General features: G+C 47.3%; 1 protein-coding gene across 1 annotated transcript; it reads right to left on the minus strand.

Moving 5' to 3' along the window:
- Positions 1 to 51: 51 nt before the first annotated feature.
- Positions 52 to 8952, minus strand: NEIL1 (nei like DNA glycosylase 1). The gene is made up of 10 exons (XM_063314216.1): positions 8865 to 8952; positions 6853 to 7326; positions 5810 to 5929; positions 5067 to 5130; positions 4029 to 4128; positions 3809 to 3936; positions 3148 to 3175; positions 2307 to 2368; positions 746 to 989; positions 52 to 655 (listed from the first exon to the last, which is right to left on the minus strand). Exons 2-10 carry the CDS (start codon positions 7323 to 7325, stop codon positions 609 to 611), a joined length of 1266 nt encoding a protein of 421 aa, XP_063170286.1. The 5' UTR covers position 7326; positions 8865 to 8952; the 3' UTR covers positions 52 to 608.
- Positions 8953 to 13291: the final 4339 nt, after the last annotated feature.

Below are 13291 nucleotides of genomic sequence, written 5' to 3' on the forward strand. Positions count from 1 at the left end.
TCCTTGCGGGGAAGGAAATACGCAAAAAATTAAAAGGAATTGCTGACTGAATGAGTAGAGTTTGGTGTCATTGCTTCAAGGATTTCCCTCAATGGTTTTCTGCCACAGAAAAGCTCCTTTTAAAGCAGGACCTTTTTTATTGGTACAAAAAAGCAGTTTTTTTAAAAACACACAGGCTGTTAAAAAAGGAAGGCAGAGCATTTGATTAACTGTTGAAAGTTGAGGGAGATTTGAATACATAGATTAAATCTTATTCACTTGCTGTCCAGAACCTTTCTTCAGAAAGTTCCCTGAATTGTGCAAGAATTCTTTCCATAAGAAGTTGAGAGGTGGCAAGTATTCAAATTGCTGGACTCTTTTCCAGCTCCTCTTGCAAGGACAGTTTGAAACCAAAGGCATTTTTGTCTAAGAGTGCAGGTTTTGAAAAAGAGTGTTAGTGCCATCAGAGAAGTTTGTGGGTAACAAAACGCTTAAAAGTTTGTAAATGAGGAAGTAGGAAAAAGCTTTCTTACAAGGGTTCTTCAGTTGGTAATCTTGGGTCAAAAAGCTGCCCTTATCTTCAAGACCTGCTTGAAGCTTGCGCAATGGCCATTCTGCACTAAGAAGGGCTACGAAGCCTTTACCCGTCTAGATCTTGAGATTGTAGCTGCCTTAACTAAAAAGGAAAATTAAGAACAGTTAGAAGACCCAGTTGGTAGACACTTTAGGCAGCCCTCATAAACCCGAGACAGATTATGTTCCTCACTCTCTTTTTTCTGAGCAGGCGTTCGCTTCTTCTGTGCTTCAGCTGGAGAGCTTGGCAGCAAAGCCTCTTGCAAATCAGGAGAGGATCTCTGAGATCTGGTCTTTGGTCTCCTGGATCTGTTTACCATACCGCCATCCTCCTTTTCTGGGATAATTCCACTCTCTGTTCTAAGTTTCCTTCTTCTTTTAACTTCTTTCTGAGCAGGACTGATGTTGGAATTCTTCCTTGCCAGCTGCTTGGTGACCTACAGAGATGGACAGATGCTTGGGAAAGCCAACCCACCCATTCAAATGGGGTGGATAAAATCCGGAGATCAAAAGTTGATCTGGGGCAGAGGTGGGGAACCTGCGGGCCTCTGAATGTTGCTTTGTTACAAAGCTGGAGACCCACCAGTCCCCAAATTTGTATCCTCCAGATATGTTGGACCATGGCAATGCCATAAATGATGGAACTCCAACCCAATACCAGGGGAGAGAACAGCCGTATGGGATTTATGTGACATGTTTTGAACTGTTCTTCGTCTTACAGAGAACAAGGCAACATCCTAAAATATGGGATATTACTCGTACAGAATTACATACTGAGGTTCTTAATTTTGAGTACTGAGAAGGCCAAATCTATACACATCATACACACCCTCCTAACAAATCTTCCATGAAATAGGCATAGTGAGTAGTAAACAAGAACTCTGTGCTTGATGAACTGTAGATAAAGTAACTGGTTTGGGGTTGCTGAGCATGTTGTAAATTTGTGGTGTATTTGACAAACTGTGGTTAATGCAATATAGGAACCACAGTACAGGTAGTCCTCAACTTATGACCATTCGTTCAACAACGGTCAGAAGTTACAATGGCCTCGGAATGGGTTCTTTACAGCCTGTAAAGCACTTTCGAGCATCACAAAACATCGCACCCACACCCAGGATCACATGATTGCATTTCGGGCGCTTGACAACCGGCTCCAATTTACGACCAGTTGCAGTGTCCCGCAGTTACATGATCATGTTTTGCAATGCTTTTTGCCATTTTCCAGCAAAAACGCCCATTGGGGAAGAAAATTTGCTTAACAGCCACTGTAAAAATGGTCATAAAATTGGGTCCGGTCACATGGTGACTCCACGTACAACCGCAACAACTTAACGACGGAAATTCCGATCCCAATTGTCATAAATCGAGGACTACCTGTACTACAATGCACATCATTATCACACTGTAACAAATCTGAGTTCCTTGTGTAGTTTAATAATGTGCACCTGAATTGTCCTGACCACATATTCCTGCAACCTCTTTCCTTCATCCAGTTAATAGATCAGAAAAGAGCTAACTTGTTAATTGTCAAATATTGGACTATGGTGTTTCTGTCTGCCCCAGCCTTCCTGATCTTTGGTCCCATTATCTAGTTCTCTGACTGTTTTTCAGTGCTGTTTTTATGCTCTGCTTTCAGGGGAGAGGAACTTAACAGAACCAATAATTCTAGGAACTTTACACAAAGAGGCAGAAAAATAAATGAGAGAGAGACCTTAATGTCTAGGATAAATGATTTACTGAAAAAAAAACCTTACCTTTGAACTCTGAGCAGCTGTGTTAGAATTTACTTTTACCTTCTTTTTCTGTGATTTCCCCCCTGGGATTAAAAACACACACACACACACAATTAGATCAGTGCCATCTTCAAATTAATTATAATTTGAAAATTAATTTGTTAATTAACTATAATGATACAGGAAGAGATCGTGACTTTTCTCAGTCAGGGCACATGTCCATCTTGTTCAGATTTCTCTATTTTCCAGCAAAGAACTTTGATCCCCGGAGCCTTTAACTGGAAAAGTGAGCAGTCAAATCTGACATCTTCTGGCTGCAAGTAGAAATTGCCCTGGGCTAGGATCCGGTCAAACATCTTTGTTGCCAACCTACATGCTGCTGTATAGGTTTATTAGCAGCCTGGCTGATTTACTCACAAAATTTTCTCTCTCACTTACATCCTGTAAGCACATGCAGGCTCTCAGCTGCTCACAACATGAAAACCAATACAAGTACCAAAACCTACAGTCAAAAATGAAATAGTTGAAAGATTCTACTCTGATAATAAAGTGAATTTCAAAGAAAAGCAGGGAGTCTCATCACAGGGAAAAGCCAAATCTTACCATGTGTTTCTCAACAGTGTTTCTCAACCTTGGCATCTTTAAGATGTGTGGACTTCAACTCCCAGAATTCCTCAGTCAGTCATGGAGTTGAAGTCCACACATCTTCAAGTTGCCACAGTTGAGAAACACTGGTCTAGGAGGATGAATCAAAACCAGTTTGTCACACACCTTGAATTACTACAGGGGTTTAGAAAATAACGCATTCTCTCATTTTCTCTTTTCCTCAAACTACTGGAAAACATGTAAAAGTGAAGCTGACCTTTCGGAGTCATGGGTCCAGGGTCTCCCTGCATGGAAGAAAAATAGTTGAGATTTCTTGGAGTAGAGATAGGCCAGTTTTGCTATACACAGGTATTGATCAGCCAGTGCCTGGAAAACCATGAATACTAATTATGTAAACGGTTGAGAATTGAACAGGATGAAAACACAGCCCCAGCTGGTAATGGAAACACATCACAAGCGCACTGTTTGTGTAAATACTTACACACCATCTTCCAGTGGGGAACCTGTGTTTGTTTACTGTAGCAAAAAAGCAAAAACGGGCTTGTACAACCCCTTCAAGATGCCAGAAATGTCTTTCGGCAGCCTTCTGCCACATATATAGCATATGTAGTATATAATATAAGGACTGTCCTTATATATTAAAGGATGTATGGTCACTGTAGTTATAATGCAAAGGCAGCCCCTGACCAGATCCATTTCTTGTGTGAAGTCCCAGTTTCTTTAACCATCATCTATTAAATAAGCCACAATGAGATTCCTACCATATGCTAAGCCATTAGCCATGTTTACAGGGGAAAAGGGTTGGGTTTGTGTATAACACACTAGGCCAACACTGGGGCAGCCTGCAAACCAGCCAAGGACAGGACAAAGATGGGCCCATCGTCTACCTAGAAGGCTGCCTCTCCCTGTATCCCTACCTGGAACCAGATGGTCCTGCCATTAGCATCGCGCATGGATTTCATGCCCGGAGCAGAGTAACAGCGCAGCCATTCTTCAAAGACTGCAGCATCCTCTCGGTTGGTTGGGTCGTAACCTTTGCCACCTCCTGTGGTGAAGGCAAGCCCATGAGTGAATAATGGCCATAAACTTCACCCATCTCAATCGGGGTGTCCTTTGGGGGCCCAACCTGGTGCTTACCTAGATTCACGGCCTCCATGGGCAACATGTGGCAGAGCTCCAGCAAGTCGGGGTTCTCTCGTTTCAGCTTCACTTTCTTGCTCAAGGTTGTCCCAGAAACCTGCAACGTGGAGACTAGAAGTCAGGTAAACAGGAATCTTTCTAAATGGGCAAAACAAGGGGTTCCCATCAGACATTCCTCTGCCTTCCTTCTTCGTATAAAACTTTGTATTAAAAAAACAGGTAAAGTCCTGCAGCTGAGCTGGGCCTTGGCAAACGCCATATAGTGTTGTGGCCGCAATACGGACGTGGTCTGCCACGGGCTGTTTTAGCAGAATAATTTTTGACTGCTCAGTCCACTCTGTGACTGCAGATTTGGCTTTCCATCCAAGTAATAGAATACTAACTGGGTCTGACCCTGCTTCGCTCATCGAGACCAGGTAGGATCAGCAGGGAGCGCCCATTAGGCGTTGAAAGATTAATTGAACAACAGAATACTAGAGTTGATTACGTGCCATTAAGTCAGGGCCAACTGTTGGCGGCTACATAGATAGATTTTCTCCATGAATTTAACGATACCATACCAGGACAGCAAAGAAACATGAACCACCAGCCTTTTTGCAAGCTAATAATATCCTTAGGGAAGCTAGCAACTGTGTGAGGTTCTTCCCATACTTGGATGAAGCTTCCCCCCCATTACCTTCTGTCCACTCAAAAAATCTGCACTGTGACAAACTTGGATGGCTCACAAGAGGGAAGCAGACAAGTTGGCACTTCTGTGGAGGTGGGCAATGTTCAAATCTGAAGTGGGCAAGGGTCCTCAAATCAAATTGTGAGCTGCTGCTTGAAGTAGCCGTGTCTTTTCCTGGACTTGCACAGTAGCCAAATTGGAGCTAAGGGGTGGTGATTTTCTTGAGCCTGCACAAGTACAGTGAGATTCCAGGAGCAGCCAACAGGTAGAGGAAGGCCTAGACCAGATCTGGAGCACTTTCGACTGCTAAGATCCCAACAGTGCATCACTCCATCACTCTACCCTTTGGGCTTCTCCTAACGTCTTACCTGCAGCCCATGCTGCAGATCCTCCAGAACCGTCCGTGCCTTCTCAAAGGGAGGGATCTTTGATCTAGAAGAGGCCAAAGAAAAGATGGTTAAATGCTCAGATGGTGTTAATACTCATGGTTGGTGCTTCTGGTCTGGACTACCCCAAAGGGCAGACATCAACCTTGCAAGTCTGAAACTACCTCTCCCCTCCCTTACTTCTACTCTCCTGAAAACGAGGGAGGGACCCTTCTGAGACGCCTTCTCCATCCCCATCCCTCTTTTGGACTCAGATTTCATTTACCAGATCTAGGCTGCAGCTCTTTCTTCTGTCTCCCAAGGTCATTCCCACATACCATTACAGATGGATCTCATTTAAGCAAGACACTTTGGCAGAAGAAAGATGGTCACAGTTTAGGGTGGTCAAGAAATACCTCCCACAACACTTTTGGTCTCTACACATTTCTGTATCCTTTCATGACCAAAAGCATTTAGAGCATACATTGCCTATAACCCCACAGCTGGAGGCTCAAAGCACAGGCTTCCTATCCTAGAAGTACATGGAACAGCTTCCAGCTTGCAGTGCAGTTGGTGCTGTATCTGCAGTCCGCCTGCAAGTCTCAACACAACTTCCAACATGTTATCGCCAGATGCTTCCTGGAGTTGAAAGCGGTCTTCTGGATACTCCAGCATAGGACTATGAAATCTCCTAAGCTTTCCAGCAGACACCAAGGCAGAGGGCCCAGGCCAGTTCATAGACTCACCGGTAAAGAATTTCAGCCCGGAGGTAGTTGCCAATCCCATTGAAAAACTTCTGGTTTAGCAGAGCCTCACAGATGGGTTTATCGAAGGCCTTGTCAGAGAGATTCCTCAGAACGTTGTCCCTGGAAAGCAGGTCATGATTTGTTAGCAGGGTGTAGCCCAACAGGGAAAGGCAAATCCCAGATAAATATTTGGGTTCTGCAAAGGAATTTAGAGATGCCCTTGGGGAAGGTAGGAAAGAGCTATTAAAGAGAAACTTGGAGAAGAGACTATGCAGTCTGGAGATCAGAGACATTGCAGGAAAGACGTAGAAGGGCAGCAAAAAATGGGAAGATTCTGGTAGCACCTTTTCTGACTGACTAATTTTATCAAAAAGCACAAGCTTTCACGAGCTGCAGCCTTTTTATAAAATTTGTTAGTTGGAAAAGGTGCAACCAGATTCCTTCGGATTATTGGGTAATTTACCCTGCTTTAAGTCCTTTGGAGGTAAAGTCTGAGATCACTTTTAAAAATCCATTATCTTCTCTTACTGACATGATAAACCCCATGTGTGGTTGTGATTGTCAAGGGACGGGATCCTACGTCCACCCCGACCTTCTCCAATCTGACTACTCCTAGATGTGTTGGGCTGCAATTCCCGTCCCTCCAGCCACTAGCTGATGATGGATGATGGGAATTGTATTCCATCCCATCTTGAGGACAAATCACAAGATTTCCTTCCTGCTGTGCCAGTATTTCTCAACCGTGGCAACTTAAAGATGCATGGCTGGGGAATTCTGGGAGTTGAAGTCCACACATCTTCGAGTTGCCAAGGCTGAGAAACCCCGTGTTACATAAACCCCATACAGCTCTAAGGTAAATCGCATTGAACTACAGGTGTTAGTTCTAAGCAGAAATACGTATGATTTTGAGAAATCCTGTGCTATGCTGATCTAGCTTGTGAAAAAACTCTGCATTTTTAACTTCAAGAACACCACGGGGTTGAAATGCACATACAAGCCGGGCCTCAGGTGCAGCAGCAAGCTGGGCAGGAGGCAGCCCTCACCTGAACTTTTCATACTCCAACATCACGCAGGGCCCTCGGTCTGGCTGCCAGGTGCCATCCACCTCCCACCTGCCAAAACGCCGGATGTCCACATAGCAGAGGGCTCGGGGTGGCGTCTCTTGGGTATAGAAACGCAAGTGCGCATGTTTGGGCATGTCAGAAGCTGGGACCACTTTGAAATTCCCACTCATGCCAAAACGGAAAACAAGATCCAGAGGACGTTGGGATCCCACTTGGTCCCGTTTGGTGTGGGCCAGCTTTTTTGAAGTCGAGCTCTCCTGTTTGATGGGCGTCAGGGTGAGCTTCAGCTCTTTGCCCCGGGACACAGCCAAGATCAGGTATCCATCGCTCTCGAAAGGCACCTCTGGATTCTTGCTAACTTCTGATTTTTCTACCTTCCCCGTAAACCTAATTCCTGCACACTCCGCGTTGATGTATTTGCAGGCTAGGAAGAGCTCTGGGCCTTCTGGCATCCTAGAAAAGCAGGGGGAAAAAGAGGAAAAAATGGACTACTGCAATGAGCTCTACATTGGGCTGCCCTTGAAGAGCATCCAGAAGCTACAGCTGGTTCAAAATGCGGCTGCGAGAGCAGTCTTGGGTGCCCCGAGGACGGCACAAGTGACACCTTTGCTGCGGGAGCTGCATTGGGTGCCAGTTTGCTTCTGGGTCCAATTCAAGGTGTAGGTCATCAGGGCTGCAACTGGGGGGGGCAAGTGGGGCATGTGCCCCAGGTGCTACGCTAGGGGGCGCCAAAATGGGTGCGGAATCCATGTTTGCCTCGAGTGACAGAGACCCTAGTTGCGGGCCTGTTAGTCATCACCTTTAAAGCCCCACGTGGCATGGGTCCAGGTTACCTGAGGGACCATCTCACCCCCATTCCATCGACCTGTCCCACCCAGTCAGGCAGAGAGGGCATGTTACGGACCCCGTCCATGCAAGATTGACAGGGACCCAGGAGGACGGCCTTCTCTGCCACGGCCCCCACCCTTTGGAACACTCTCCCCCCAGAGGTGAGGCAGGCCCCCACTCTCCTGGCCTTCTAGAAAGGGGCGAAGACCTGGCTCTGGTATCTCACATGGCGTGGGGCGGGAGAGGGGGTAATCAATCCTGGGGGTGGTTAGCACCCTGAAGATGCTCCCGTGAATTAAATTAAAACCTTTTAAACATCTCTATCTTGGATTGTATATTTTTATTTAAGAGTATTGCTTTTACTGTATTTCAATTACTATTTATTCTGGTGTTATTGTAAACTGCCCAGAGTCGCTCTTTGAGTGAGATGGGCAGTGCCTAAATTTGAAATATAAATAAATAAGATAAATTTAAAAAGACCTATGTGTAGTGAAAGGTACAGGAGAAAAGCAACAAGATGCATACTTCATTATTACATAATCCTTTTTCGTCGCATTGCTTTCAGAGCTGAAAACAGGCAGGTGGGTGCAACCCACCAGCTTCTTCCTCATGCAATATGCTAGGCCAGGGTTTCTTAAAGTGTCTCTGAAGACCCCTGGGGGTCCCCCAAGTCCCTCTCGGGGGTCCGCAAAATCAAAATTATTTGCTAGATGTCGAAGATACTTGCAAATGTTTAAGAGAATGTCCCTCTTCTCGTTATTATTTTTTAGTTGTTAAAAAAAATAGGGTTTCCAAGAAAAATATTTTATTTATCTTGATATGGAAGGAGGCCACGGCAAACCACTTCTGAAATCTTGCCGAGAAAACTGCAGGGATTAGTCCAGGCAAGTCCCCGAGAATCGGACACGACTGAACGGCAGGAAAAAAAAATCTCATGCGTTTCATATTGTTATCTTTCCTTGATTCAGGAAGTAAATATTCTACGCACGAGCCAGTTTTATTTTTTCCTACGCTCCGTATCAATAAATGTACCCCGTACAAACAAAGGCTCCATAATTTTAAAAGCAGGAAGGGCAAAAATTTTAAGAAACGCTGCTCTAGGCAAAAATACAACTGCAACAGAGCTGGCTCGCAACAAATCCGCTCCTGTGGGTGTAACTCACCTGAGCCCAAACCGTGGGGTTCGCAAAAGTCAAGGACAGAGAAAGGGCACCACTCAGCGCTCCCAGCCACAGCCTGCCTGCCTGCACTGGCCGCCCCTGCTGCATCCGCGCTGGCTTCTACCGCCCGCCGCCCGCGGCTCCGGACAACGAAGGGTTACCCCGGGAACCGCCCCTTCTGCTCCCATTGGGCGAGAGGTACCACCGAGCATCTTGGGAGTTGTAGTTTCCGAGGAACGCACCCACGCTGCTTGGCTAGGACCAGTGCAGCAATGGGCAAGCGCGGGCGCCTCTGGTGCCAATTAGGAGCGGCCGTGAATTGTTGCAACTGAGCCGGGTGTGTGTGTGTTGTGGTGGTGGTGGTTTGCAAAGACGGTTTACAGCTGTAGCTTTTCTTTCCCACGTATTTATTCGTTGAGTAAATTTACAGAGCTGCCTGTCTTGCAAAAAGTGACTCTGGGCGGCTTACAAGCCTAACAACAATTAAAACCGTATCACAACGCAAGCAAGCAAATAAAGAACAAAAATTAAAAAAATGAAAGCCTTAAGCAAACGAATAGCATAAATAAGTAACAAAAATAACGACTAAAAACCTTACTAAGCATAGTAACCATTGAAACCCTACCACAGTGGAAGCAAGCAAGGGAATAAATGTCATGTTCACCGTTTCAATGTGCATTGTACATCGTAACGTTTCACATGCCAAGGCACTGACGCGCGTGCCTGGCTGGGAGGGAGCTGCTGTGGGACCTTGTACCAAGCTCTCTATCTGTGTTGGAATGTGTTTGGGTTATCTTCTCTGTTCAAGGTCTTTTCCCGCTGATCAGCAGAACTCATTAGGAGCACCTGGGATTGTGAATTTGAGACGATTGTACGGGGGTGGGGGGTGGGACTTCATTTGTATTGGGGGTTTTTAGTTTGATTTTGGCTGGCTTTCATCATTCTCAGCTTTCTTTGTACTTGCATACTATTCTTAAATAAACCAGATATTATTAAGCTCCTGCTTGTGAGTCTGAGAGTGTTTTAGAATAGGCAACCATCACATAAAGTGGAGAATCACCAAAGTACACCGTTAGCTCCTACCAAGATCAATTCTTGTGAGGGAAGCAGTTAACGATGGCAGAGTCGAAACTAGCGTCCGGGGAACTTGAGGAGCCGACTAACCCGTTACCCAAGTCGACGATCCGGAGTGGAGAGCCGAGCCCCCCCACCCCCAAGCTTTCATATTACCCGAAGGAGTCGAGTTCCAGCCCGGAGCTGGGGGGATCTAGCGATGGGGGAGAACCAGCGCAACCGGCACCGAGTGGACCACTTGCGGAGTTGATCAGCCGGGAGTCGATGGGAGAGCCCCAGCCGGGGACGTCCCAGGCATCGTGGAAGCACCGGTTCCCGCTGACCCCAGAGGTGGAATCTACCACGGTAGCAATGGAGAGACAGCCTGACGTGCGACGGGGGGAGGAATCTCAAACCCCTGAGAGGCTGAGAGTACTGGAGGCCAAAATGGAATCGATGGAGTATCTGTTAAGAAACCTGTCTTTAGCGGTGGGCGGCCAGGAGAGGCACGATGGCAGTCCCAGCTTCACGCAACCATCTCCCATCCTCCCCCCTGAACCGCCCGTGGAGCGGGGCCGGAGACGGCTCCATGATGGATCTCCGCCTCGAAGGGGGACCACTGCCATGACCTGGGGGCCCACCACTCGAGCTGCCACCGGTTCCACTCCAGCAGGGGGGGCAGTGAAGGACTTCTCTGTCAAATTTGATGGGGATCCCACCAAGCTATCTTTTTTTCTAACTAATGCAAAGAGCTACATGAGGCAATTTGGGCCATGCTTCCCTTCCGAGGAGACTAAGATAACGGCAGTGGCCACTAAGCTAAAAGGCAGAGCAGCAGACTGGTATGTCCAATTAACGGAAGCTGACGCCCCTGAGCTTGAGTCCTTTGAGGACTTTGTGTTCGCGTTAAAGCTGCACTTTGAGGATCCTCTGGCCAAGGCACGAGCTAAGAAGGCGCTAAAGGATCTCACCCAGGGCCACAGGTCGGTAGCCGACTATGCCCTGGAATTTAAAGCTTTGGCAGGCAAGGTCCCCGATTGGTCTCAGTCAACCTTCATAGAAAGGTTTAAAGAAGGGCTCAATCGGGACATCCTAAAATGGGCACTATGCAGGGATGACCCAGAGTCATTGCACGACTGGATCTGTCTGGCCAGGAAGGCTGAGCATGCCCAGCACACCTACATGCAAACCAGATGGCCCGAGAGACCACCAACCACGATGCGGGGACCCCGAAGCGGGGCAACTGCTGCCCCATCAGGCTACAGAGCGTGGGACGAGGAGAGGGATCAGCGCTACACGCGGGGCCAGTGTCTCCAATGCGGAAAGGTAGGGCATCAAGCCGCAGACTGCCCAAAAACCAAGGGTTTGGGAGAGACACGCAAAGTGAAAAATCCTGGGGCAGTGCTGAATTGGACACCTGACTGCCAGACAGCATTTGAGAGGTTAAAAACCCTCTTCACTGCTCAGCCTATTTTACAGCACCCGGATCCTGAACGCCCCTTTGTGGTCCAAGTTGATGCTTCTGACTTCTCAATTGGGGCTATATTATTACAAAGAGATTCTGAAAACCACCTGAAACCCTGCGCTTATCTGTCCAGAAAGTTTTCTGAAACTGAACGCCGGTGGCATGTTTGGGAAAAAGAGGCTTTTGCTGTAAAAGCTGCTCTGGAAGCATGGCGTCACCTCCTGGAAGGTGCTAAATGCCCTTTTGAGGTTTGGACTGGTCACAGGAATTTGGAGGCCCTCTGCACCCCCCGGCATCTCACTCCTAAACAAATTTGCTGGGCTCAATTTTTCAGTCGCTTTAACTTCCAATTAAAATTTATTCCAGGAGAGAAAAACTTGCTGGCCGATGCTTTGTCACGGTTACCTCAGGACCTTGACCAGGTAGCAGATGTGGTTGGGACTGTTTTCACTGAACCACAACTGGGCTTGGTTGCTGTCACCCGGAGCCAGACCCGTGCGCAGGCAACCCCGCCCCCAGCCCCGTCTGGGAAGCGGAAAACGCAGGTTCCTTGTCAGTTACAGAAGGACTTTCTCCAGGTGCTGAAATCGGATACTTGGTTGCTAGCTAATAGAGACAATGTTTCCTTTGAAAATGGTCTGGCGTGGGTGGAGCACCGCCTTTATGTGCCTGAAACTTTAAGGGCTGATGTTTTGCAGCGTTCCCATGATGACAAGCTTGCTGGACACTTTGGTTTTGTTAAAACCTTGCATTTAGTTCGCTGTCAATTTTGGTGGCCAACATTAAGGCGTGATGTAAAGGACTATCTTGCTTCCTGTCCTGTTTGTGCCATGTCAAAGCGAAAAGGGGGTAAACCACAGGGGCTTCTGCAGCCAGTGGCCATCCCATCCCATCCCTGGGAGGAGATTTCTATGGATTTTATCGTGGACCTACCACCCAGTCAGAAGAAAACTGTCATTTGGGTTGTAAAGGATTTTTTCTCCAAACAAGCCCATTTCATTCCATGTGCGTCCATCCCTTCGGCCCCGCAATTGGCCCGCCTATTTCTCATCCACATCTACCGTCTCCACGGTAGCCCCTCCCGTTTGGTCACCGACCGCGGGACACAGTTCACTTCCCAGTTTTGGAAATCATTTTTAAAATTGATTGGCACCAAACAGGTGTTGTCCACATCGTCGCATCCTGAGAATGACAGATCTACGGAGGTTTTGAACTCTACCCTTGAGCAGTTCCTTAGAGCATACATAACTTACCATCAGGACAACTGGGTTGACTTGTTGCCCTTTGCTGAGGTGGCTTACAACAATGCTGTCCATCAGAGCACTGGACAGACCCCTTTTCGTGTGGTTTCTGGGCACGACTTTGTTCCCATCCCTGAGCTACCACACACCTCTCCCCAGTCTTGTTCTACATCTGACTGGGCGGTTCAGCTGGCTGATTCCTGGCTGGTGATTAAGCAGGCATTGGCTGATGCCCAGGCTGCTTACAAGTTCTAAGCCGATAAACACCATTCTGTGCAGCACAATTTCAAAATTGGGGATCAGGTTTACCTTCCTACCAAATTCATAAAGTCCCCACAACCCTCGAAAAAACTTGCTCCCAAATTCATTAGTCCTTTCCCTATTGTTGGTCTTGTCAATCCAGTTACTGTTAAGTTGGATCTGCCTCACAATTTGAAACGCTTGCACCCTGTTTTCCATTGCAGCCTGCTCAAGCCTGTCCACCACTCTTCCCACTGGCATCCCCAACCTCCTCCTCCTGCTCCTGTCATGATTGACGGGCAGCAACACTTTGAAGTCAAGGAGGTCGTTGATTCCCGCAAGCTTCGAGGCACCCTCCAGTACCTGGTCCACTGGAAACACTTTCCTCACCCTGAGTGGGTGCCTGCTCGCCACGTTAATGCTCCTGATTT

This window comes from Candoia aspera, chromosome 13, assembly GCF_035149785.1.
Source record: "Candoia aspera isolate rCanAsp1 chromosome 13, rCanAsp1.hap2, whole genome shotgun sequence".
Classification (NCBI taxonomy): Eukaryota; Metazoa; Chordata; class Lepidosauria; order Squamata; family Boidae; genus Candoia; species Candoia aspera.